Source organism: Chinchilla lanigera, unplaced genomic scaffold (genome assembly GCF_000276665.1).
Source record: "Chinchilla lanigera isolate Chin_1 unplaced genomic scaffold, ChiLan1.0 scaffold00110, whole genome shotgun sequence".
Classification (NCBI taxonomy): Eukaryota; Metazoa; Chordata; class Mammalia; order Rodentia; family Chinchillidae; genus Chinchilla; species Chinchilla lanigera.
In genome coordinates, this window is record NW_004955511.1 from 6209777 (window position 1) to 6235269 (window position 25493).

The window sequence follows — 25493 nt, forward strand, 5'->3', positions numbered from 1 at the left end:
AGGCATCAGCCGCGGAGTTGGCTTCGCGCGGGCGGGGGCTGCCTGTCTCTCCGAGGTGTCCATCCTGCGATCGTCCGGCTCGGGTCCCGACTGGCCGCCCCGGGCCTCGACATGTCGTACAACTACGTAGTAACGGCGCAGAAGCCCACCGCCGTCAACGGCTGCGTGACCGGTGAGGCGGCCGGGGACCCCGGCGAGCGGGAGCTGGAGGGACCGAGGCCTAGGGAGGCCCGCGGCCCTGGGCACAGCAGGACCCGGCCGGCACGGGGGCGCGCGGCCTGCAGCCTCCCCGGCCCGCGACCTCGAGGGACTGGCCCCAGCGTGCGCGTGGGGACGCGAGGCTGCTGCCGCGGATCCCCTTCCCCCTAGGAGGTCACTTGGCCTCCGGGGCTGCGCCGCCCCTGGGACCCGGCGCGAGTGAGAGCTGTGTGTCTTGAGCCCCGAGATTGGCCTGTGGCCGGGGGAAAACACCGTAGCGATGGCGCCTTGGGGATCAGAATTTCATGTCGGGGAGCCCGGGGAGGGGGACGCAAGCAGATGCTGGAATGCGAGCCTTGCCGGCCCTCGCTGGGGTGGGACCGGAGCCCTTTCCAGACCCACCTTTTTGCCTGGGGCTGTTTACTGCAGGGCGCTGCTGGAGGACAGGGTTTGGTTAGCCTGGCGTTTGCCGCGTTTGCCGCGTTTGCCTTGGTGACTGTGTGCGAGCATCCTTGAAGACATGGACGCCCCAAACCGGAGAGCGTTCATTCTGAACTTCTCTGCTGAATATGCAACCCCCAAACCTGTGTGTTTATGTAAATCCTCACAGCGATTGCAGAACGGAAGTCTGTTCAGAGAGCTGCCTGAGGCTTAGCATGGTAGAGGTAGATTGCAGGGACGGGAAGAGGAGTAGAGAAAATAGAGAAAAGCTCTGGGGATTTCTTCATTTGACCCGACCTGTTTGGCAAGTTCTTTTGTGAAGTTTTGGATAAGGACTGGAAGAGATGAACAGTTTCTTGAGCTTTCTCAGTTACATTTGCCTACTGTTCAGTAGTAGGAAAGTAAAAGCCAACAGAGTCATCCTTAAGGTTTTCACAGTTGTTGAAAGACGTGCTACCCTAAGGTGTCCAGTCCAGTTTTGAGTCTGACTATGGAAGCAGCTCTGTTGAGTGCAGGAAGTGAGACCCTTGGAGGTGCTGGATTTGGCAAGAAGGGGAGTGAATGGAAGGAATCAGGGAAATCTGTGAGGTAGATGAGAATTCTGGAGGTAATTAGGTAGGCGGTGGTAGGATTGATATACAAGGGCTTGTGAGGCCCTTCTGGCTTTAAAAGAGGATCTATTTTTTTCAGGACACTTTACTTCAGCAGAAGACTTAAACCTGTTGATTGCCAAAAACACAAGATTAGAGATCTATGTGGTCACTGCAGAGGGTCTTCGGCCAGTCAAAGAAGTGGGCATGTATGGGAAGATTGCTGTCATGGAGCTTTTCAGGCCCAAGGTAAGTGTTCCCCACTGGGACAGCTGTAGGTCACAGGCTGTTTTATATGATCACTTGAGATGGATGGCATAAGGTTTAGCAGAGAAAGTCACTTGTTTTTGAGTGGCAGATTTCTGTACTACTCTTCCTGAATAAACTTTCCAGAAGTAGGAAAGATTCCCTAAGGGAAATCTTATCAAGTTGACTTCTGGGAAGAAAGAAAGCAGTTTGAAATGTGGGTTGCCATATTGCGTAGTGATCGAGAAGGTCTAAAACGGGGTAGTCTTTGCTTCATTCTTTATTAGTTCTCCCTTTAGGTGCCACTTTAGTTGCCATGTTTGATACTTTTCACAGCCTTGATTTTTGTCTATGGGTGGGAGTAAGAGTATCTAATCCCCTTGAGTTCTTTTGAAGATTAAATGATTCAGTAATATGGCCTGGTGATGGTAGGCATTCACTGTTACATTAACAGTTTCTTTGGTCATCAGTGATTATCATGCTAATTCAAATGTTTTTGTCCAGTTAACCCCTACATCGCTTCATTGTATCTTAAATGAATCTAACAGCAACAGCAAAAATACCCAATGAGTTCAGCTGTTTAATTATAACTCTTTGAAAGCTGGGCCATGCCTGTAATCTCTGCACTCCAGAGGCTGAGGCAGGAGGATTGTTGCAAGTTCAAGACTAACCTGGGCAACAAAGTGAGCTCAAGGCCAGCCTGAACTGCCTAGCGAGATCCTGTCTCAAAAAAACAAAAACAAAATAATTGTAACTCTTTGAATGAAGCACTTACATTTTTGAGGTCTGTGTTAAGTAAGTCTTCGGAGATCCATTGTAGCCTTGGTGATTATTATCACATTTTTTCCTTTCTCCAAATACTTGGAGAGGAGGGGGCAGACATTAGATTTATCTTTCAGAATTTGAATGGAATGCTTGAGATCAGCTTGATCAAAATAGATGAGCAGTATATTTAGAGCCCAAAGCTGGAGTCAGGAGAGTGAGGACTAGCTGTTTATCAGCTTCAGTTCTGGCCTTTTGTACATACCCTTAGGGCATGTGTGTGGCTGGTGCAACTCACCTGGTAGTGTATTTTCTCTTTCAGGAGAAAGAAGTATTTGGAATGTTTTTAAAGAGCTTAGTATGCTTAAGGGATGATCCATAAAGGCAGGACAGGTTGTTCCTGTTTTTGCAAGAACCTCTTTTTTTTTTTTTTTTTTTTTTTTGCAAGAACCTCTTTTGATGGTATGATTTTGGTTTCCAGGGGGAGAGCAAGGACTTGCTGTTTATCCTGACAGCTAAGTACAATGCCTGCATTCTGGAGTATAAGCAGAGTGGGGAGAGCATCGACATCATCACACGAGCCCATGGCAATGTCCAGGTGAGGCAGCTGCTCAGACTGAGAGTTTCCCTGGGAGGGCGAAGTGATTCATTGTTCAGCGGAGAGAATTGCGGTGTCAGGGTAGCCTGCAGCATGATCAGAGAAACGAGAAAAGACATCTAATCATTGAGCTTCAGTGTTAAATGGAAATGTACACCTTGACATTTGGGCTTCCTGGCCCAGCAAGCTTATGTCACCAGTTTTGCTACCTCTCCTGAAGTCATCCTGGGAAAGTGTCCTCTGTTACTGTGTGGGTATTGAGGCACTCTCCTAATCCCTGTTTTGTTTCTCAGGACCGTATTGGCCGCCCCTCAGAGACTGGCATTATTGGTATCATTGACCCCGAGTGTCGAATGATCGGCCTGCGACTCTATGATGGCCTTTTTAAGGTTATTCCGCTAGATCGAGACAACAAAGAACTCAAGGCCTTTAACATCCGCCTGGAGGAATTGCATGTCATCGACGTCAAGTTCCTATATGGTTGTCAAGCACCCACCATTTGCTTTGTTTACCAGGTAATGGGATCAGGAGGAGAGCGTGAGAAACGGTGGTTTGGAATTATGGGGTGGGTTTCTGCTAACAGTGTCTGCATTGAGGGAGAGAGGTAGGTCGAATGCCTGTCCTGAAATGTTTGGAATGATGCAATTAACGCAGGTCCTGTTGTGCTTCCTTCTTGAGTGCAGTAGTACTTACCAGCAGGTGGCAAGCTTTCCAGGGTTTGTAGCAGGTTTAATCCTAAGATTTCACTCTGCTGGTAGACCTTGGAGATTTTATTCACTGACCCAGTTCATACTTTGTCTGACGTCTCTTACTAGCGTACTAGGGGATTATAGAAACTTGGCTGTAGAGAAGTGATGTAGAACTTAGCTTTATAAGCAAAGGGAATGTCTATTTGTGTCTTCCTCTAAGAAGAGATTTGCATTTTGTCTGTCTAGCATTTGTTTTCTGGGGCCTCCTGGCTTCTATTTCAGTCTGTGCCTAAAGCCTTGCAGAGCTGATCCTGGGCAGCTGTCCCTGGTCCAGATCTGTAAGCGGGAGGTGGGGTTGTGGAGCTCCAGACTAACTGCCCGGATCTTGGTGAAGTCTCAGGCTTTTGACAAGGGGCCCGCAGCTTGAGTTCTTGTCACTTGTGGTTGAGTAGCTGATGGAAGAATCGATGGTATGGGAACAGTGGCTGTGTGCAGTACTATAGATGCTTGTGTTTTTGTGTGCATCTTTGTGATATCACATGTGCTATGGTCCTGAGGCTGAGGAAAGAAAGTTTATTGAGTAGAGTTGGAACTAGCCCCGGTTTTTGTTTGATCTTACCAACTTTGAGAGTTGAAGTGAAGACTTCAGAGTTTCCCTTCTTCACTTCTGTTCTTTTGAGACAGGGTCTCACTGTGTAGTTTGGGCTGGCCTTGAGCTCATGCTAGGGTTACAGGGTGTGTTCCACTGGTCACAGCCCAAGTCTGATGCTTATAAACAGATCTTAGTTTCCCTGTGTGTGTGCGTATCAGGCCCAAGTCCACTCTGGCTGGGACTTTTTGTGAAGACAAGTCTTAGCCTACTCATTGATGGGAAAAGTCTTATCATCACATTATCTCCTGTTGTACACCAACAATTCGGTTAGACTGGTGTCCCAGTGCCTCCACGTGAGGAGCCGTTACCGGGGCTGAGATGTGCATGTGGGGGGCGCCCATAGCATCTCAGATTCGGTTTGACCTTAGGGCATCTTCTTCCATTGGTGGAAGCAGCTATCTCCCCACTCTTCAGTCCCTTAGCGGTGACTGCAGCCTGGGACTGGTGTGAGCCCTCATTCTGGAGAGGGAGGGAAGAGTCACAGTGCAGAAGGGGGAAGACGGCGCAGATGGTACTGGACGGTCGGCTTGACTGTAGGGGAGTGCTGTGGTCACCCCCAATGCTTTGAGGCCTTGTAGCAGTTCTTTTGTCTCTGAAATGTAGCTCTTCCCTGCATCTTTCTTTCTTTTTAGCCATGTTGTAAGTTCCTTGGGGCAAAGAATGGACACAGGCACACCGTGTCCCTTCTGGTGTCCAGCTCAGTGTGGGGCGTTCCTCTTCCCATTTGAACCTTTCTTGGTCAAGTTGTTAGGAGCCTTTGGTCTCAGATGTCCACAGGTGACTCTTGGTATGGTGACAATGAAGATGGAAGGGAAGGCAGACAGGACAGGGCTGGCAGGTCCCGTGGTGACTTGTCCCTCAGCCTGGGAGTCACCCTTCCTCAGAGCCTACTGCTCCGCCTTCCCCCAGGACCCTCAGGGGCGGCACGTGAAAACCTACGAGGTGTCTCTCCGGGAGAAGGAGTTCAGCAAGGGCCCTTGGAAGCAGGAGAACGTCGAGGCCGAGGCTTCCATGGTGATCGCAGGTTGGTGGGTTCGGGCTGTTTGTCTCCCGTGCTCAGAGCAGCTCCCTGTGCCTCTTCCCCCATCTGGCTTCCCACCTTTGTCTCAGCGGCAGCGGTCTCGGTGCAGGTCCTCTGTCCACCTGGTCTTCTTTTACTCTTGCATGCTGTCCTGGAGAGTTCTGCACCTGCTCCTCCTCCCAGGGTGTGACTTTTCACTTGGGGTGCAGGGTTGGCTGTTAGTGCTGAGATGGCTTTGCAGAGTGGTGCATGAAGACGGGGCTCGTTGTTTCATGGCGGGGCAGAACACTGAGAAGCCCAAGGGCCCAGCTCGTCTCATCTGCCTTTTTCACCGATGAGCCTGGGCCTGCACCTGAGTGACAAAGCCTGGCTGGTGTCATGGCCTCGGCACTCTTACCCTGTACTCTCCCCCGGTGTGACGGTGGCTGTCTCATTTCTGAGGGAAAATTGTCTCTTCTAAATGGTGGCTCTGACCATGAGGGCACGAAGCTAAGGAGCACATAGGGAGAAGTCACAGTAGAAGCGTTTCATTAGAAAGGGCAGAAGTTTAGGAGAGAAAATGGGGAGGCTACACATGGAAGAAGACTCTGCCCTGCAGCAGTAGGAGTGCCGTGAGGGGTTACCTGGAGTGAGTCCCAGCACCCGGCAGCTAGGTGGGAAGGTCACCTGAGCCCAGCCCGGGCAACATAGCAAAACCCGTATCGAAAAGCAGTGACTGGGCCTCGCTGGGTTGGGGCAGAGCTCAGTGGCAGAGCACCTGCTTGGCATGCATGAGACTAGGGCTGGATCCCCAGCACCAGCAAGAGCAGAAGCAAAGCAGAAGCCGCCGGGATTAGATAATGGCCAGGTCAGGATACCTACCGCAGGCGTCTCAAAGGCTGTCGTGTTTCTTGGGCTTTGATGTCGTTTTTAAATGGGGGGTACTGGGTATTGAAACCAGGACCTTGGCACTGAGCTGCCTCACCAGCCCTTTGAAAAGTTCTCTTGTTTTGAGACAGATCTTGCTAAGTCATTAAGTTGCCCAAGATGACCAGTTCTCCTGCCCTGGCCTCTCAGCCCCGGGTGACAGTTATGTGCCGCCGTGGCTGGCTTAGTGATGTCTTGAAGTTTGCCTCGGGGGTCCCGGGCCTGTGCCCTGGGCCTGTGGTCTGGCAGGTCTACAGTGCTGAGTGCGCTGATGCTGCTGTCTCTTCCTGCAGTCCCAGAGCCCTTTGGAGGGGCCATCATCATTGGGCAGGAGTCAATCACCTATCACAACGGTGACAAGTACCTGGCCATCGCCCCCCCCATCATCAAGGTGAGCTGTGTTTGTCCTTGTCCTTCCCAGTCCCTGCCAGTTCCTCCTGTCTTGCTGTTGGTTGGTGGGGCGATACTGACCAGCACCCACTGTGCTGTCACTCCAGAGATACCCACTGCTGCTCTGCACCATGCAGCGCGAGGCTGGCCTGCTTCTGCCAATCAGAAGAAAAATTGGAGTAGCCTTGTCCTCCCAGTTACAGGGAAACTCTCAGGCAGTTCTGGCAGATTTATTGCCACTAGTATTTCCAGGGCTCAAGTCAGGTGAGGTAACACAATGACACGTTACGGAGACCTCTGAAGTAGACCTTGACATTCCGTGTCGTGGAAATTAAACATAAAAGCGTAGCTCTGCTTCCTGCTGGAGGAGGCGGAGCCCCTGGTGGCATTCGTGCAGCGGGAGGTAGTCATGTTCCTCTGTAAGAGCCCGCGGTCGCAGTCATGGCCCAGTGAGTACTTGCAGCTGCTTTCTGTTCTTCTCTTTCTTTTCTTCATTGTACTGGGCACAGAGCCTGGGGTGTCACCCTTGCCAGGCAAGTGCTTGACCACTGAGTTACACCCCAGTCCCCCTCTGTACATTTCTGCTTTCCACAGAGTAACGTGTGAGTAAGTATTTGAGGCACGTGCTCGAGCGCCTCGGAAAACTCCGCACGTTGAAAGCTGTCCGTGTCCCATCATGCACGGTGCCCTGGCCCGAGTCCTTGCACTGCAGCGCCAGCTTGGTGCAGGGAGCCTCCCTCAGGGTTTGCTTTCTGGTTGGCAAAGTAAATATCAGCTCTAATGACCGTTCCTCCCTGCCGGCAGCAAAGCACGATTGTGTGTCACAACCGTGTGGACCCGAATGGCTCACGGTACCTGCTGGGAGACATGGAGGGGCGGCTCTTCATGCTCCTGCTGGAGAAGGAGGAGCAGATGGATGGCACCGTCACCCTCAAGGATCTCCGCGTGGAGCTCCTAGGAGAGGTGGGCTGGCTGCTGTTCCCCTGGGTGCCTGGTGCCTGAGATGCGCCACCCCGACCCCCACTTCTCGCTGCAGAAGCGAATTCCGCACTGAGTTCACTGGGAGACTCTCGGGCCGCAGGCACTGCCTCAGGCTGTAGCGGCAGGGAAACGAAAGGATGCGGGCTCACACCCAAGGACCACAGGCTGTTTCTGGGAGAGGCCCCCAGAGCATAGCACTCATGTAGTGACCCCCGGGGGCCCTCGTGTTGTGCACACGGGGCTGCTGGGGTCGGGTCGGCTGTTTGGAGCGGGCACTTCTGAGATGAGCTGTGGACTCCTGAGCGGGCGTGGGACGAACGGAGAGTCTGGCCTGGGGCGCGGGAAGATGGCTTGGGGGAGCTCAGCAGAAGGGCTCTTTCCCGGATTAGACTGTGGCTGGGGTTCCTGGGCCTGACCTCTGCTCTCCCCAGACCTCCATCGCTGAGTGCCTGACGTACCTGGATAATGGGGTGGTGTTTGTCGGCTCTCGCCTGGGAGACTCCCAGTTGGTGAAGGTGAGAGGCTGCTCCCGCTCGGCCGCTGTGCCGTGACTGCCTTCCCCTCCCCCTGCCTGCCCCCTTCTCCTGCCTCCCCCTCCAGCCAGTTCTTTGTTGCTTCTTTTCTTTCTCTGAGCTTTATTAGTGGACATTTGCAGTCCATGGCATTCTGGTTGGTTTTGTGAACAGGTGCAGCCACACATCTTGGTCGTTTCCACCTCAGCTCCCCCAACTCTTTTCCTTAGTGGTGCCTGAGCACACATGCTGGGTGCTATGTGTTCTGTCAGTGTCTCCCCCAGATAAGCCATGCTCTGATATCGTGGATCCCTCATAGAACGCCAGTGCTTTGGCCCTTACGTGGGTGCTGACACTTGACATTAGTTTTGAGTCACTCCCTGCTCTCTGAAGTCCATGCACAGAGCTCCAGGTCGGAACCTGCAGTCTCCTGGTTCCGCAGGGACAGCTGGTCTCTGCAGTCAGTCCCTGCTAGAAGGAGCTCTTGGGGCATCAGAAGGACAGATCCACCAGGATCAGAAGCTTCTTTTTAAAAATTAATTAATTGATTAATTAATTATTTTGTCTTTTTGAGACAGAGTTTCCCTGGGCAGTTCAGGCTGGCCCTGAACTCTGTAGTCCAGGCTGGCCTTGAACTTGTAGCAGTCTTTCTGCGTCAGTCTCCCGAGTGCTGGGATTACAGGCGTGTGCCACCACGCCTGGCCTTTTAAGAGCTTCTTTTGATCACAGTGTTCTCTCTCTGTGGTGGTACAGGGGATTGCGCCCAGGGACTTTGGACCAGTCTGTGTCCCCAACCGTTTTTAAAGTTTACTTTTAAAATCTTGACACAAGATTTCCCTAAGTTGCCCCGGTTGGGCTCAAACTTGTGATCCTCCTCCCTCTGTTTCCCAGAGTGCCGGTATTCTCTGTCAGTACTGAAGATTAAACCCAGGGAGCACTGTGTCACCAGCCCTTTTTAAAAAATCTCATTTGACAACACCTCTCTGAGTTGCCCAGGCTATCCTTGAACTTGAGACCCTCCTGCTTCAGCCTGTAGAGTAGCTGGGGTTGCAGGCTGGCACCATCACAGCACACTTGGCCATCTGTGGGTGGGGACTGTGGGGGACACTCGGGACTAACACCCTTTCTGCTTCTTAGCTCAATGTTGACAGCAACGAGCAAGGCTCCTACGTGGTGGCCATGGAGACCTTTACCAACCTGGGGCCCATCGTGGACATGTGTGTGGTGGACCTGGAGAGGCAAGGGCAGGGCCAGGTGAGGGCTGTCTGGAGTCCCCCGCTGACCTGGGGGCTGTGCACGGAGGACGAGTTGCCCGTGAGTCGCCCGGAGCAGGGAGAGCTGCACCAAGCATCCCGTGCAAGGGTTCTCAGTCCTTACGTGGGTTACGTGGGCCAGGAAGCGCAGGGCTGAGAACAAGGGGAGGGTTTGCCCGGTCACCGTGCTGTGAAGCAGGGGTGGCGCCTGCTCCCGTGAGCTCTTCCCGGTGGACAGGGTTTCAGGGCCTGTGCTCCTGCTCCCTGCTCCTGGCATGGCAGCTGGCTTGGGGACTTGGAGACCACTTGCGCTAGTCTGTGTCCTCCAGCCAGGGGGCAGTGGGGCAGGACGATGCACTGTGCGACCACCAGCCGCTCTCCAGGGGGCTCCTCGAGACGCTTTCCTCTGGCCCCTTGCAGCTGGTCACCTGCTCCGGTGCTTTCAAGGAGGGCTCCTTGCGGATCATCCGGAACGGCATTGGGATCCACGAGCATGCCAGCATCGACTTGCCGGGCATCAAAGGTAGCCTGGAGGAGACTTCAGTCCCTCAGTGACCTTCCTTGTCATGGAGGCTGGCGGGGAGCAGATGGGGAGCGAGGAAGGTCACGGCAGAGGGTTAGCAGAAGCCCAGGCACGTTTTACAGGAAAAGAGAAACTAAGAATCCTATTGATTAAAATGGGCCCAGGTGTGGAGGTAGAGGAGGAAGAAGGGACAAGTTAATTTTCTTTCTGAGACAGAGTCTCTAGGGGCTGGGGATAGCTCAGCTGCAAAGCGCCTGCCTGGCAAGTGCAAGGTCGTGAGTTCGGTTCCCGGTACCAGAGAAAAACCAAAAACAAAACAAAACAAAAAAAAAGAGACAGGGTCTCACTGTGTAGTTTGGGCTGGCCTTGAACTCACTGTGGAGCCCAGGCTTGCCTCCAATTTGCAGCAGTCCTCCTGCCTCAGCCTCCTCAGTGCTGGGATTACAAGTGTGCACCACCATGCCTGGTGACAAGTTAAATTTTATGTTGTTTGTATAAGGCCACTGATAGGCTCTTTAAAGGAAGAGGGACTGTGGATATCAAAGAGATAGAAAGAGATAGATTAATTTAGAACAAAAATACAAATTGTCCTAAATTCCAGGAGAGTTGTTATTCAAAAGAGATTAGAAAAGCCCCCTGTGGTGGCATATACTTACAATTCCAGCACTCCAAGAGGCTGAGGCAGGAGGACAGTAAATTTAAGTTTAGCCTGAGAAATCTGGCAACTTAGCAACATCTTCTCTCAAAAGTTAAAAAAAAAAAAAGGAAAAAGAAAATTTAAAAATGAAAGCAATGTAGCTTAGGGAAAGGCTACATAATGACTTATATAATGTATAAACAGCAAATCTAAAATGATGACAGAATGGGCTAAACCCCCTTGTGAGGTAGAAATGATTGATTTGAATCAAAGCAGAACCAAGCCAGAGTTGCACACAGGAGGCAGACGTCTTCCAGAATGTCAGTCAGAATGTGAAAGGGTGGGAAGAGGCGAGTGAAGACATGGAGGCGTGTGTGAGTAGAAAGGAAGCTATCGAGTGACTGCAGCACCAAGACAGTGGGCTGGAAACCAGACAGGACCGAGGGAGGCGGCAGGGTGTGATATAATGTAGAACCGTAGCTTTCCTGTAACTACTATGAGAAAGTGTAGGGAGGAAAAGAGGTAACTTATAGTAACAAAGGCGAAATGCCAAGGAATGTTTATAGTGAGGAGTGTACAAGACCTACACAAGAGTTAAAAGAACAGAGGGATCAAATGAAAAAGACACATCCAGGTTTACGGGTCAGTGCTACAAAATTGCTCTCTTTTTTTTTCTGTTGGATACACCCTAATAGAAACAGTTGCAGACATTTCCTCTTGACCTGAACAACTCCAAAGGGAGCAAAGGAAACTAGACTGGCCAGGAAAGCTTGAACTGAGGCGGGACAGCCCTGGCTTTGAGCCTCAGTACCTGAAAGTGTGGCCGGCAGAGGTCGCGCCTGCTGGCCTAACAGCAGCCAGGCGCCGGGTTTCACACCAGCCCTTCGAAAGGGGGCACAGCCTATTGTCCCAGCTACTCAGGCCGAGGTGGGAGGGTTGCTTGAGCTTAGGAGTTCAAGGCTAGCCTGGGCAACACAGTGAGGCTCCACCTCAAGAAAAATCCTTTTAAATTGAAGAAAAAATTTGCACCGGGGAGATTGCATAGCACCTGCCTGGCAAGCACAAGGTCCTGAGTTCAATTCCCGGTACCAAAAAAAAAAATTATCCTTTATCTTTTTTGAGATGGTCTCACTGTTTAGGCTGGCCTTGAATCCATGGTCCTCCCCCTTAGCCTCCTGGGTGCTGGGATTATAGGCTTGTGCCACCATGCCCATTTCTGCATTGCTTGTAAGACAATGTTTATCCTGTTTTCTTAAGAAAATTCGAAGGATAAACAAGAAACTCCCTGATTACTTCTTTGATTGATGAGTTGGAAAATGTGTAATGCCAAGGTCAACCTGGTTTTAAACTTGCACACTTGTCTGGGGTCTTGAAGCTGGGAAAGGGTTGGAGGGGACTTTAGCTGGGGGATCTGAGCTGCCCTTCCCGCCGTGCCCGCTGTGTGCTGGGCTGTGCCTGGCCTGACCTTTGCCCTTGCTCTAGGCCTGTGGCCCCTGCGCTCCGATCCCAGCCGTGAGACTGATGACACCCTGGTGCTGTCTTTTGTGGGCCAGACCAGGTAGGGACCGTGTGTACTGCTCCAGTGCAGGCAAGGGCTGCGTGGTGGGGCGCTGCTCCCAGGCTGAGGCAGGGGTGTCCTACGCAGGGTTCTCATGCTGAACGGAGAGGAGGTGGAGGAGACTGAGCTCGTGGGATTCGTGGACGACCAGCAGACGTTCTTCTGTGGCAATGTGGCGCACCAGCAGCTCATCCAGGTGACTTGGGGAAGGGGCGCTTTTCCTGATGGCTGAGGTGCGTGCTGAGGGCTGCTGGGCTCAACACAGGCAGGTCTTGGGGCTCTGAGAGGCGGGCAGGAGATTGAGAGAAAGCTACCTGTGTACCAATGAAGACGTGACTCTTCGGACTTGCTCCTTTCTGGTTCTGCTTTTCCCTCTGCAAATGTTTTTTTTTTTCTTTTTTTTTGGTTTTTTTTCTCCGGTACCGGGAACCGAACTCACGACCTTACGCTTGCCCGGCAGGCGCTTTTGCCGCTGAGCTAAATCCCCTGCCCCCTCTGCAAATGTTTGAATACTGCATTTATTTACTCTTTCTCTCTTTCTTTGTTTTCTTCCTTTTTTTCTTTCTTTCTTTCCCTCTCTTTATTTCTCTCTCTTTCTTTCTCTCTGAGACAAGGTCTCGCTGTGTAATTCAGGCTGGGCTTGAACTCATTATTATAGCCTTGAACTTGTAGCAGACCTCCTGCCTCAGTCTCCTGAGTGCTGGGATTACAGGTGTGCACCACCACAGCTGGCTTTACGTTTTCTTTTGTAGATTGGGATAATATGTATATATAATCTTGGCTGGGAGTGGTGGCATGTGCCTCTAATTCTAGCACTTGGGAGGCTGAGGCAGGAGGATCGTGAATTGGAGGTCAGCCTGGGCCACCTAGTAAATTCAAGCCCAGCCCGAATTATGTAGCAAGATCTGGTCTCAAAAGAATCGGGGGAATCCTGTTCTAGCACTAATTATCATCTGAGACCCAGGGCTTTTGCCTTTATTGTATATACATATTGTATACACGTATTATATATGTGTATTTAGAAAAATTTGGAAAATACCCAAAAGCACAAATGACACAAAAGATAATTAGGCTTAATGTGGCCACTGATACGACTTCGGTGGTCTCATCCTTTTTGGTTCTACATTTCATTTACTACAAGCAGGGCCCTCCTTACCCAGCCAGGTCCTGGGTTGGAATGTCTGCCATTTGAGCAGAAGCACCTGGCGTCTGCTGTGGTCAGAGTCCTGCCATCCCCTGCCACCCCTCTTTCTCAGCTGGGCAAGTGCTGCCCGCACTCGGACGCCTGGGCACATGTGCCCTGTCTTTGCCTGCCTGGTCTCTCGGCAGGCTGGCACGGGGTGGGTAGGTGCAGCCAGAAGCTTAGGGCCCTGTCAGCCACTCCACTGTAGGGTGGCAGCTCCCATGTACCACCGGGAAACTGTGTGTGAGTGCGTGTGCAGGGCGATTGTAAGGGAGGAGAGCTGATGGCCTCCTCGGCCTGCCTTTTAGTACTGCAGCAGTGAAAGAATTGGTAAAGCACTTCAGGGGCTGGGCCAGCTCAGAGGTAGAGCACATGCTTAGGGGGCATGAGGCCCTAGGTTCCAACCCCAGCGAGGAAACAAAAACTTTTTACAGTGTAGCTGGGGAAACTGTAACTACTGCAGTAGGAAACTAAATAATTTCAGTGGTTCAGGCAGGGTAAAGAGCTTGGGTATTTTCAAGGTCTGACTTTGGACTTGAGGCAAACAGACTGATGTGAGTGCAGCCCTGGTGACCCCTCCGCAAGGGGTCGCTGGTGCCACCCCAGCAAGCCTGGCAGGATTGTGGGCAGCATGTAGCTCAGGACACACCCACGCTGCTTCATTCCAGAGGATGTCACTGTCTGCATCCCTGGGTTCAGCCAGCCACAGATAGGAAGTACTTGGGAAGAAGTTGTGTTTGTGCCAAGCATGCACAGACTTTGTTGTTGCTGTCCCCTGTGCACTGCAGTGTGACACCTACTCGCCTGCTTGCGCTTGTCAGTATTACAGGCAGTCCAGAGGCCGTGATTGTGTGTGGAGGGTGCGTGCAGATGACCCCCCTATCTGTGGGGGCCTGGGACCACACTGGCTACTGAGTGACGAGTGCTGGTGGCAGCAGAGGCCAAGAGCCGCTCAGGCTTCCAGCTGGACCAAGTGGACCGTCTCGCTGCTGGCATGGTCCCTACGGGAGCTGGAGGCCTCTGCTCTCTTTCCCTAGATCACGTCTGCATCTGTGCGCTTGGTCTCCCAAGAGCCCAAGGCATTGGTCAGCGAGTGGAAGGAGCCACAGGGCAAGAACATCAGCGTGGCCTCCTGCAATAGCAGCCAGGTGGTGGTGGCTGTGGGCAGGGCGCTGTATTACCTGCAGATCCATCCGCAGGAGCTGCGGCAGATCAGGTTGGTGCATCTGTCCACTTGGCTCCTCGCCCATGCCCGGGTCTTTCTTGACCCTCAGCTTCTCCACCCTGCCATCTTCCTCTCTGCTCAGCCACACAGAGATGGAACACGAAGTGGCCTGCTTGGACATCACCCCGTTGGGGGACAGCAGTGGACTGTCCCCGCTGTGCGCCATTGGCCTGTGGACAGACATCTCGGCCCGGATCTTGCAGCTTCCATCCTTTGAGCTTCTGCACAAGGAGATGCTGGGTGGAGGTGTGTGTCCTGGGCACAGGGGTGGGGGTGGGGCATCAGAGTGCAGCCTGGGGCTCACTGGCCTCTTCCCGCAGAGATCATTCCACGCTCCATCCTGATGACCACTTTCGAGAGCAGCCACTACCTCCTTTGTGCCTTGGGTGATGGGGCCTTGTTCTACTTTGGGCTCAACATCGAGACCGGTGAGAACAGTCGGGCGGCTGCAGCTGGCAACCAGTAGCTGTTGCTCTCCTCCTTTTCCTGATGCCACTCTTCCTGTAGGCTTGTTGAGCGACCGGAAGAAGGTGACGCTGGGCACGCAGCCCACAGTGTTGAGGACTTTCCGATCTCTGTCCACCACCAACGTCTTTGCATGCTCGGACCGCCCCACGGTCATCTACAGCAGCAACCACAAGCTGGTCTTCTCCAACGTCAACCTCAAGGAGGTGAACTACATGTGTCCACTCAACTCTGATGGCTACCCCGACAGGTGAGCCACCTGTCTGCAGTCGGAGCCTCCAGTGTGGGCTCCACATTGTGCTCCACTGACCCCTTCCCTGTCGCGGCAGTGAACGGTGGTGGCGGCAAGCAAAGGGCAGAGGCTCTGCTGGAAACCAGAGATTAGTTTGTAGCAGTGCTTGGGCTCCAGCCAGGCCTTGTTTGTGCTAGTTAGGAAACACAGACTTTGCATGGTTAGGGGTATAGTTCAGGTAGAGCACTTGCCTAGAACTGGGCTCTATCCCAGCTCTAAAGAAAATAAAATTCTGGGGGCTGGGGATTTAGCTCAGCGGCAAAAGCGCCTGCCTGGCAAGCACAAGGTCGTGAGTTTGGTTCCCGGTACCGGAGAAAAACCAAAAAAAAAAAAAGAAAAGAAAATTCTGATTAGCCAGTCAAGATGGGCTCCAGAATCTGTATATTCAGGTAATTCTCAAGTAAGTCTGGTGTTCGTTCAGGTTCTGGATCCCCAGCTGGAGGGATCAGATTGTCATGTCTCTCCAGGAGCAGGGCTCCTCGAAGGGCGCCCAGGCAGCAGCCAGCACCATCTGGAGTCTGTTGGGGGGCTTCTGGGCTCTTCTGGGCGGGGCCCTGTGCCCATCCAGGTGACAGTAGCCAGAGCACTGCTGGGCAGCCTGTACCGGGGCGACCTTGATCCCAGAAGGTGGCTGTGGGCCAGAAAGCTATTAAACCCGGGCTAGGCACACTTGGACCAAACATGGAATGATCTTGTCGGGGCGACCACGGGTTGGAAAAGTGGTTTTCAGCATAGTCGGAGTTGAGTCTGGCCAGGAGCAGGCTGGTAGGACGCTCCCCGTTCCTCCCCTCATCCGTGCGGCCTTGTGAACTCCTTCCTTCCTGCTCAGTCTCAGCCTGGACCCTTCTTTCCAGCCTGGCACTGGCCAACAACAGTACCCTCACCATCGGCACCATCGACGAGATCCAGAAGCTGCACATCCGCACGGTTCCCCTCTACGAGTCTCCCAGGTGAGGTGGGGACGGCGTGCAGGCAGTGGCCTGGGGCGCCTCTGGCCTTCTCTGAGTGCGCTGTGGTCCTGTGCTGTGCTGCAGGAAGATCTGCTATCAGGAAGTGTCCCAGTGCTTCGGGGTCCTGTCCAGTCGCATTGAGGTCCAGGACACCAGCGGAGGCACAACTGTGCTGAGGCCCAGCGCCAGCACCCAGGTGAGGGCAGGGTGGCCGCTGTGGCCTGAGCTTCCTGCACAGGCCAGATTGGACTTCCTTTTAGCCCTGCACTTGCAACTGTCCCCCTGTGCCACCGCAGCTGGAAGACAGCAGTGGACAGAGCTGGTTCCAGGGAAGCCTTCTGTAGAAGGGCAGTTGCTGCTTGGGGACCCTGAGTGTGAGCAGTCTCACACTCTGTGGGGCGTGTGATTGAGGGGGGTGCTGCATCGTGGGCTTGGGCCGGTCCCGGGGACCGACTCTGAGGTGCCTCTTGTCCTATGACCTTGGCTGGCAGGCCTGCCCTTCACCTGTCTCTGGTCAAGGGTTGAAACTGGACAGCGGGAGCTGCCTGGGGCCTGCGTCCTGGAGATGGGAGTGGGCTGCTGTCCTCTGTGTGGTTTCCGCTCCTGCTCCCACATGTCTGTGCAGACCCCTCCCTCTGAGGTCGGAGGAGTCTGTCACTGTTGGGGCCCGAGTCCCTCCTAGCCTCGCTGGTTCGGCTTGCAGCGTTCCTGTTGGAATGACCTCTGTTGCCGCTTGGGTTTTGGACCTGCCTGTGGGCTCCACGCACAGCTGACTGCTCCTGCTGGGTACTGGGTCTGCTCTGCTGCTCTCTGGCCTTCAGGCCCCACTGCTGCAGCTGCCACTGGCCTCGGCCTCACTTGGGCTGCCTGTGCCCGCCCAGCCAGCACCCTCACGCTCCTCTGCCCTCTGCCGCAGGCCCTGTCCAGCAGCGTGAGCTCCAGCAAGCTCTTCTCCAGCAGCACTGCCCCACACGAGACCTCCTTTGGAGAGGAGGTGGAGGTGCACAACCTGCTCATCATCGACCAGCACACCTTCGAAGGTGCGGGCGAGTGCTTTCTGTCCTTGTAGCTGGTCCTCCCTGAGCTGAGCACGGCTGCCCCCCTGCTGGGAGGAGCAGGAAGGCAGGGCTGCGTGTCAGGTGGTGAGTCGGGCGCAGGCTGGTGGTGGGCAGGTGTGCAGGCCGAGTGCCATCAGCCGGCCCCTCTCCCGCCAGTGCTCCATGCCCACCAGTTTCTGCAGAATGAGTACGCCCTCAGCCTGGTGTCCTGCAGGCTGGGCAAGGACCCCAACACGTACTTCATCGTGGGCACAGCCATGGTGTATCCCGAGGAGGCGGAGCCCAAGCAGGGCCGAATCGTGGTCTTTCAGTACTCGGACGGTGAGCAGGCACCACGTCCCCCAGGGTGGGGCCTCCGCTCCGTCAGCAGTGGGGAGCTTGGGCCACTGCTCGTGTGCGTCCTCTCAGGCCGAGGCTGGGCAGGGTGGGCTCTGGAGTGGGTAAGCAGAGCCCAGCAAGATCGGGCTTTGTTTCTCCTCGTCTCCTCGGGGAGTCTGGAGGCCGTGAGTGGCAGATGGGAGGCTCTGGTGGCAGAGTAGGGTGAAGGCCCCTCCCGCGGCTGCTGCTCGCCGCCTGGCTGCCTCCAGCCCCATGCTGTGCGGGAGCCTCACGCCCGCACCTCTCCACCTCCGCTCGCACTCGGTCTGCGTGTTCTGACTCATTGTGAGCCGGAGTCCTCACAGGCAGGCAGGGGTGGGCTTGGTCTCCTCGAGAGTTAGAGCTGCAGGCTTGTGTCGGGGTGGGGGGGGGCATCCTGGGTCCCACCTGAGCAGTTGCCGCACGGTGCTCTGGGGTCCTGCTGCATGGTGGGGCGCTCAGTGTGTGCCGACTGCTGCTCCCCCATGGGGATTGGCACTGAGCTATGGCCCCAGTGCTTTTTTATTTTGTATTTTGACACAGGGGCTTGAACTTGCCATCCTCCTGCCTCAGCCTCCCAGAGTGCTACGCGCATGGTGTGTCACAGGAAGGGTTGTAGAGGCAGAAGGACTACCAGAGTCTCCTGACTAGGGACAGTGTGGGTTCATCAGGAGACTCAAGGACACGTTTCCCCCAGGAAAGCTGCAGACCGTGGCTGAGAAGGAGGTGAAAGGAGCCGTGTACTCCATGGTGGAGTTCAACGGGAAGCTGCTTGCCAGCATCAACAGCACGGTGAGCCTTGATGTCGCAGGTCCTGGGGCTGCGTGGAGCAGGTCTGAGGTCGGGAGAAGTGCGTGTGGAGGGCAGCTCGAAGCTGGGCCAGGCATGGGACCCCGTTGTGGGAACCCCTCAGGCTGCACCTGGTGCCAGGTCAGATGCCCAGTGGAGCAAGTCGCGTCCACCCTGCCTTGATGCCACCTCTTCCGGCAGCAGAAGAGCTTTTCTAGTGTCATTGTGGTTTTACTAGAATATGTTACATGCACTGGTGCCTCGGTTTGTGAACGCTTCTGTTGGCGAGCTCTGCGTTGGGTGACAGGACACAACCTTGGCCGCTTTTCCTACACCAGTACAAACATGGCCGTCTTTTCCAGAATCATGAAATGAATTAAACTCGTGAACCGAGATACCACTGAACATTTAAGATGTACAACTGAAGGTTTTGTTTCTTCGTATTTTTGAGATAAGGTCTCTCTATGAAGTTGAGGCTGGCTTTGAGCTCACTGTGTAGCCTAAGCTGACCTCAAATCAAAATCAGGCAGTCCTCCTGTCTCAGCCTCCCAAATGCTGGGATCGTAGGTGTGCGCCACCTCACAGGGCTGATGAAAATTTTCAAAATTAGTTTCATGGTCAGTTGGATTTGAAAAACCATGACCCTGGCTCTCCCCTCCTTGCTGTGCCACAGGGCAAGGTGGCTTAGTAGGGGTGGGAGAAGACAGCAGGAAGTGGTATCTGATGACCTCCCTTGGAGGCCCCCTGATCTGCTTACTGAGAGGTGTCAGGTGAACCTTGCTGCGATCCAGAGCTGTCTGGTAGTGGCACTTAGTAATAAACAAAAGGATAAGAAGGTGTGATGTGGGCGATCGTAGAGCTCTCATACCCATAATCCCAGCATTGACCATGAGTCAATCACAGACTAGATGCAGCCACCTCTGAAAGAGCCTAGGACTGCATGAGGCCTTGGGGCACATCCAGACACAGGCCAAACAAGGGGCCTGGGACTAAGGAGAGGTACGGAGTTGCTGCTGAAGAGAACTGACAAGGGAAGCTGTGGTCGGCGCACGCCTGTGACCCAGCTGCACAGAGGTTGAGGCAGGAGGATCCTGAGCTTGACGCAAGCCTAGGCAGCTTAGACTCGTCTCAGAAAAACCTGGATACAAGTGTCACTTTAATTTTTCTAGTAGCTGCATTAATGTAAAAAGTGGGTACAGTTAATTTCAATAATGTGTATTATGTCCCCCAATATAACTACCATATTTAAAGCATCATCAGTGTAAAGACTTCAAGAGATCTACTTCTCAGACAAACGAACATGTCAGCATCTGGCCCGGCTTTCTGCTCACTGCTGGGGATGGGTGGCGGGCTCTCGATGGCACGTGGCCATGGTAACAGCTGGGTGGGGGGCTCCTGGAGGGCACACGTGGGGAGCAGCACGCCTTAGACACCCTGAGAAATACAGTGTGCTCTCTCTATCTAGGAGCTTGCGGTGCCCCACGGCCATGGCAGCTCGCCATTGGTGTCTGCCCTGGAGGCTGTCCCCTTGCCCCGGGTTGTGGTGCGTGCCTCGACTCGATGGTCACAGAGCATCTGCCTCCTTAGGAAGGTGCAGGTGTCATTACGAAAGGTAGTGCAGGAGGGGACAGCAGTTTCACCCTCAAGAGAGTGGTGGGCCAACCTTTGACCAGCTCTTTGGATTCTTTCGGTCACTAGCAGCCTGTCGGTTGGACCTTTCCATTCTGCTCTCTCCACTCCTCGAGTGAATATTAAAATGTTCCAGGAATGGAGAGTTTTGGTTTTTTGAGACAGGGTCTCACTGTGTAGCCTAGGCTGGCCTCCGATTCATAGTGATCCTCCTGCTTCAGCCTCCTGAGTGCTGGAATGACAGGTGTGCACCAGCACCCAGCTAGGAGGAGTATATAGTCTGAGCAGGGTTCAGAAAGGGCGGTTTGGTGGGGGGTGATCTCTGCCCTTTCTGCCCTCTCTGCCCCAAACGTTGGAGGTGGCCCCGCGGCTTCCTCTTCCTAGTACACTTGCATCTCTCCTCCTGTGTGCAGGTTTATCTTTTATGGACACAGGAACTTTGTACCCCAGTTGGCTGTGCTTACTCTGTCTTCATAGCTCAGCAGCAAACAGTGCTGAGATAAAAACATCCTCTGAGGCTGTGGATATAGCTCAGCGGCACAGTGCCTGCTTGGCAGGCATGAAGTCCTGAGTTCGATTCCCAGTACCAAAAAAAAAAGGGCTGGGGATGTAGCTCAGTGGTAGAGCACTTGCCTGGCATGCACAGAGCCCTGGATTCAGTCCGCAGCCCTGCTCAGAAAAAATCCTCCACCTACCAAAACCATGCCCTCCATGTCGCGCTCGTGCTGGCACCTGGCCCCAGCCCACTGAGCCCCGCCCACACCCCCCCAGGTGCGGCTCTACGAGTGGACCACGGAGAAAGAGCTGCGCACGGAGTGCAACCACTACAACAACATCATGGCGCTCTACCTGAAGACTAAGGGCGACTTCATCCTGGTGGGCGACCTCATGCGCTCTGTGCTGCTGCTCGCCTACAAGCCCATGGAGGGGAACTTCGAGGAGGTCCTGCCTGAGCCCCGCCCGAGGGGTGTTGGTGGGGAAGGATGGTCAGGCTGGGGGTGGGGGTTCTCTCAGTGACACTGTCCGTCCCACCCTTGGCTAGGCAGGGCCCCACTTTGGCTAAGACGGTGAAGGTCTTGCAGACCATTGTGAAACCCGGGGAGGACCCATGGGCTCAGAACCAGACCCCGCCAGCTGCTGATAGTATGGTTTTGTTGCACTCATGTTTTAAGATTGCCCGGGACTTCAATCCGAACTGGATGAGCGCAGTGGAGATCTTGGATGATGACAATTTCCTGGGGGCTGAAAATGCCTTTAACCTGTTCGTGTGTCAGAAGGACAGGTGAGTGACCAGGCAGGTGGCCTTGAGGCGGGCCCCTGGGTCTGAAGGACGGAGGGTCAGGCTCTGCCTGCAGGACTGCCCCGAGTTGGGCTCCGCAGGACACTTAGCACACTGTGGCCGCCGTGGTCCAAGCAGTGACTTCTCACACCGCCTTTCAGCGCTGCCACCACAGACGAGGAGCGGCAGCACCTGCAGGAGGTGGGGCTCTTCCACCTGGGCGAGTTTGTCAACGTCTTCTGCCACGGCTCCCTGGTTATGCAGAACCTGGGCGAGACATCCACCCCTACACAGGGCTCCGTGCTCTTCGGCACAGTCAACGGCATGATCGGTGAGCGCGCAGCTTCCCAAGGTGCTGCTTAGGAGGGGCACGGGGGAGTCCGGGGGAGACCAGGGCCTCTGCACAGCAGGCTCACCCTCCGCAAGTGTCCGCCTGCTGCGGGGCTCAGCAGTGCCCACTGTCCCCTTCCTCCAGGGCTGGTGACCTCCCTGTCAGAGAGCTGGTACAACCTCCTGTTGGACATGCAGAATCGCCTCAATAAAGTCATCAAAAGCGTGGGCAAGATTGAGCACTCCTTATATCCTTACAGAGCCGCCCACCAGGCTGTAAGCACTGCAGTACCCCGAGCTGTGTCTGGGGCCTTCCCTGCTTCCCAGTTCTGTCCTCGGATGTTGTGTGTGTGTCAGATGCCACACATGCACAGCAGGAGGACAGCAGTCCCCCCCCCCCCCGCGCACATGCCACCACCGCAGCTGGGGTTTGTGGGGCCTTTGGTTGTGCTCCTGACCTCCCAGCTGCACGGCAGATGGACCATGGCTGGGTGATGCTCTAGCAGGCCTTCCCGGGTACAGCCGGTGTCTGGGACTAGAAGTGAGGACTCCAAAGGCCCCAGGGCCACCTGCAGGGGCCTGCAGGTCCAGGTACTGTTTTGAGTTTGCTGGGTGATAGGTGACAGGAGTCCTCCCCAGGCAGGTGTGGGGACAGAGCCGTGCCTTGGGGTGTGCGTGGAGTAGGACTTGGGGCAGCCCTGGTCTTAGAATCCGCCATTTACTCATTTAGGGTATACTGGACTAGACTCAGATGAGTGGCTTTTTCTAGGCATGGATGTCACATTCACATAGAGCATTTTTTAAAACCATCTGAGCCAGGCACTGTGGAAGGCTGAGGCAGGAGGATCACACATTTAAGCCCAGCCTGGGTGACTCAGTCAGACCGCATCTCAAAAATTAAAAGATTCTTGGGCTGTGGCCCCATGTGAAGGCCCTACTACCATGAACAACAGAGACTCAACGACCCACGTGTGTCCAGGCTGTGGCTAACAGGGTCTGACCTGTAGTTTTAAACGTCATTTTGAGGTTTATCCAGTTGAGAACCATGGGGTTAAGCAGTGATATTCACATTTCCCCTTTCACTTTACAAAGTATCTGGAAAGTAACGAGCTTCCTGTCCCAGCCCTGGCAATCACGGCAACCTCTGGTCTCTTAGCCATGGGTGGGTGGCAGAATGTTCCAGAAGCACAGGCTCCTTAACCAGCCATCTACCTGGAGGTCCTTCCACACCGAGCGCAAGACAGAGCAGGCCACAGGCTTCATCGACGGTGACCTGATCGAGAGTTTCCTGGACATCAGCCGGCCCAAGATGCAGGAGGTGGTGGCCAACCTGCAGGTGAGCTGGGCTGGGGAGCAGCAGCCCTGCAGGCCCTTGGGGTCCTCTTGGCAGAGGTGGGGGTGGAGCTTAGGTCCTGGACCCACTGGTACCATCTCCCCTGTGCTAGCGCTGAGGGGCGCGGGCCTTGCCTGGTGTCTGGAGGGCGGGGCCCTCCAGTTAGGGGAGTGGCTGCAGGTCAGAGTTGGGGTGCTGCTGCTCGCTGGGGCCAGCTTTGCCCTGTGGGCCTGCTGATAGCGCTCTGTGGAGTCCTGGGCCTGCCGCCGAGGCCGCGCCGCCCGTGCCCACCGCCCCCCTGCTGCCTTGCAGTACGACGACGGCAGCGGGATGAAACGCGAGGCCACTGCAGACGACCTGATCAAGGTGGTGGAGGAGCTGACCCGGATCCATTAGCCCAGCTGGCCCGCCCACCCCCTTCCTCTCACACGTCCTCACGCTCCAGCCACCTGCCTGCGGCCGTAGCGCCCAAGGGCAGCGGGGCCGGAGGAACTGAGCCAGCTCAGGAGCCGCGTCTCCTGCACGATACCAGTCTCACAGGAGCCCCTCGGTCCCCTCGGAGCACCGAGCACTGCCCTCGGGGAGGGCTTCTGCAGCTGGGGGCTGACAGGAAGCTGTGCACGTGTGTGCACGCGTGTGTGCATGCATGCATACACGCACGTGCGTGTCCCAGTGTCGCCCTCAAGCTTGTCCTCTGCTCTTCTGGCCTGGGCTGTGGGTGTGGGGAAGCGGTGGGTGGAGGGCGGCCAGAGGGGCTGGTAGTCCTGGACGCAGGGCTGCCTTTGGCTTCCTTTTCTGGCCTCCAGGCACCGAGCTGGGGCGCCAGCTGCTTGACAGGAGAGCTGCTTGAGAGGAGGCGGGTGAGCCGGCCCCGCCCTGGCTGAGAAGCTCCCTTCTTCAGAGAGGAGGCAGGGCTGTGATTTGGTGGTTAGTTTCAGAATTTTACCAAATAAAGTAGAATCTAAGAAGTCCTTTCGTTTCCGCCTGCCCAGCTGCCTGAGTTCAGGTGTACTGCCCATCCGTCGCCTGCAGACCTGGGCAGGACCCGTGCTTCCTGTAGCCACCACATCACTTGTCCTTGCCTTCGGATGGTGAAGTGGCCTTGGGCCTTTTCTGTTACCTCATTATTCCCATGGGTTCCAGGATGGTGGGTATCAGGCTTTGAAAGCTCAGTGGTCACTGTAGTGGTTTTTGACTGCCGCAGGACCATTGGACCTGCTTCCTCTGCTGAGCTGTGCCGTCCTGTCCTGTCCCGTCCTTCCCTGACCCAGCACATGCTGTGCTCCCTGTCCCTTGGCGTGGGAGCTCCAGAGACGCCCCTGTTGGGCTTGCGTTGTGCTTCTCTGGCCTGAGGAGGTGACCCTGCAGGGGCTGGTTTGGATACACGGAGGAGCGGGGCGCTTCAGAGGGTCCCCATCGTGTCCAGCGAGCAGTTCCTGTCACCTCACCCTTCCACTTGGCTCGGGGCCCACGGTACGGCCCAGATCCTAGAGAAGAAAGGCAGCTCTGTCCCTGCAGAGGGTCTGGTCGACCCTTGTACGGTGCCGGGAAACCAGTTTCAAGTTCAGACTTGGCAGGCAAGGGGTGAGGAAGCGCCCAGTTTGGGGTCTCCCCCACCTGTGATGGGGGCACTTTTGTTTCTTGCTCTTCTTGCCCTGCTCTCCTGGGGTGTTGGAGGGAGGGAGGGGCGAGGTCTTCAGAGGGAAGCTGACCGGCTTGTCAGAAGCCACGGTTTGCCCTGAGGCTCAGTGCTGGGATTTGAACTTTCAGAGCCAGGGTTGGAGTGGGAAAGCCTGCCCCATGCCAGGACCAGCCCGGCTGGTAAGCCTCAGTCCGACTGGGGATTTCTGGACTTGAACCCTTGACTTGAAGGTGCCCACCCTGGTTAAGAGTGGCGAGGTGACCTGTGCCCCACTCCCTGACCCGCTCCTCGGGGGCCTCAATCCCAAGCTTGGAGCTTGAAGAAGCAGCCTGCCAGCGCTTGGCTGGTTTTGTTTCCTGCAATCTCGCGCGGGACTGAATCCAGTCACCTCGTGGAAACACTGCTGCCCATGGCCACACCCCTCCCGGAGCACCCTTGCCTCAGGGTGAAAGGCTGTCCCTGAGCTCTGCTTCAGGCAGCCCGCTGCGTTGTGCGAGGAGCCCTCCCTTGGCCTCCGCACACATATGAGCACACACGTGAGCACACACCCACGGAGGGCCTTGGGGTGTCCACAGCCAGCAGCTTGGATCCTCCACAGCCTCAGAGGAGAGGAAGGGACGCAGCAGGGTGAGCAGCAGGCTGGACCCCAGGCCAGTCTGAGAAGCCTCAGGGAGAGGCAGGAAAAAGCAGATGGCAAGCTGAAGGGACCAAGGTTGTAAGAGGGACAGGCGAGGCCAGGGGTCCCAAGACGGGAGGGACAGCAGAATCCCCACAGGGCTCCTCCGTCTGGGAGGGATGGATGTTCAGCTGCTCACTGAGGGCAGGAGCGGGGCAGAGTGGCATGCTGCGTGGGTGCAGGTGTGTGAGGGTGCGCGGAAGCCCTGGCCGGAGAGGGGGCTCCTGGTTGACCTGGATGGGAAAGCGCAGCCTTGGGGAGTTTGGGGCTTCAGGCAAAGCTGCCCCAGGAATCTGAGGTCCAGAGTCTCGGAATGCATCCCTATCAC

General features: G+C 55.2%; 2 protein-coding genes across 2 annotated transcripts in view; one reads left to right on the forward strand and one right to left on the reverse strand.

Moving 5' to 3' along the window:
* Ddb1 (damage-specific DNA binding protein 1, 127kDa) lies at positions 1-23818 on the forward strand. The gene is made up of 27 exons (XM_005408163.2): positions 1-172; positions 1330-1478; positions 2719-2835; positions 3129-3350; positions 5086-5200; positions 6397-6494; positions 7298-7456; positions 7906-7989; positions 9124-9240; positions 9660-9762; positions 11882-11957; positions 12045-12153; positions 14178-14356; positions 14448-14611; positions 14686-14793; positions 14873-15080; positions 15977-16072; positions 16157-16268; positions 16989-17112; positions 17287-17451; positions 18185-18279; positions 20677-20847; positions 21078-21187; positions 21346-21515; positions 21660-21762; positions 22727-22850; positions 23160-23818. The coding sequence occupies exons 1-27, from the start codon at positions 112-114 to the stop codon at positions 23241-23243; spliced, it is 3423 nt and encodes a 1140-aa protein (XP_005408220.1). The 5' UTR covers positions 1-111; the 3' UTR covers positions 23244-23818.
* Tkfc (triokinase/FMN cyclase) overlaps positions 1-25493 on the reverse strand; it is a 35423-nt gene that overhangs the window by 9344 nt on the left and 586 nt on the right. The gene's annotated exons all lie outside the window — the stretch shown is intronic.

Coding starts and splice junctions, on each gene's coding strand:
- Ddb1 (XM_005408163.2), top strand. CDS start 112: ATGTCGTACAACTACGTAGTAACGGCGCAGAAGCCCACCGCCGTCAAC. Junction 1,479..2,718: donor TGGAGCTTTTCAGGCCCAAG/GTAAGTGTTCCC, acceptor TTTGGTTTCCAG/GGGGAGAGCAAGGACTTGCT. Junction 14,612..14,685: donor CAAGGAGATGCTGGGTGGAG/GTGTGTGTCCTG, acceptor CTCTTCCCGCAG/AGATCATTCCACGCTCCATC.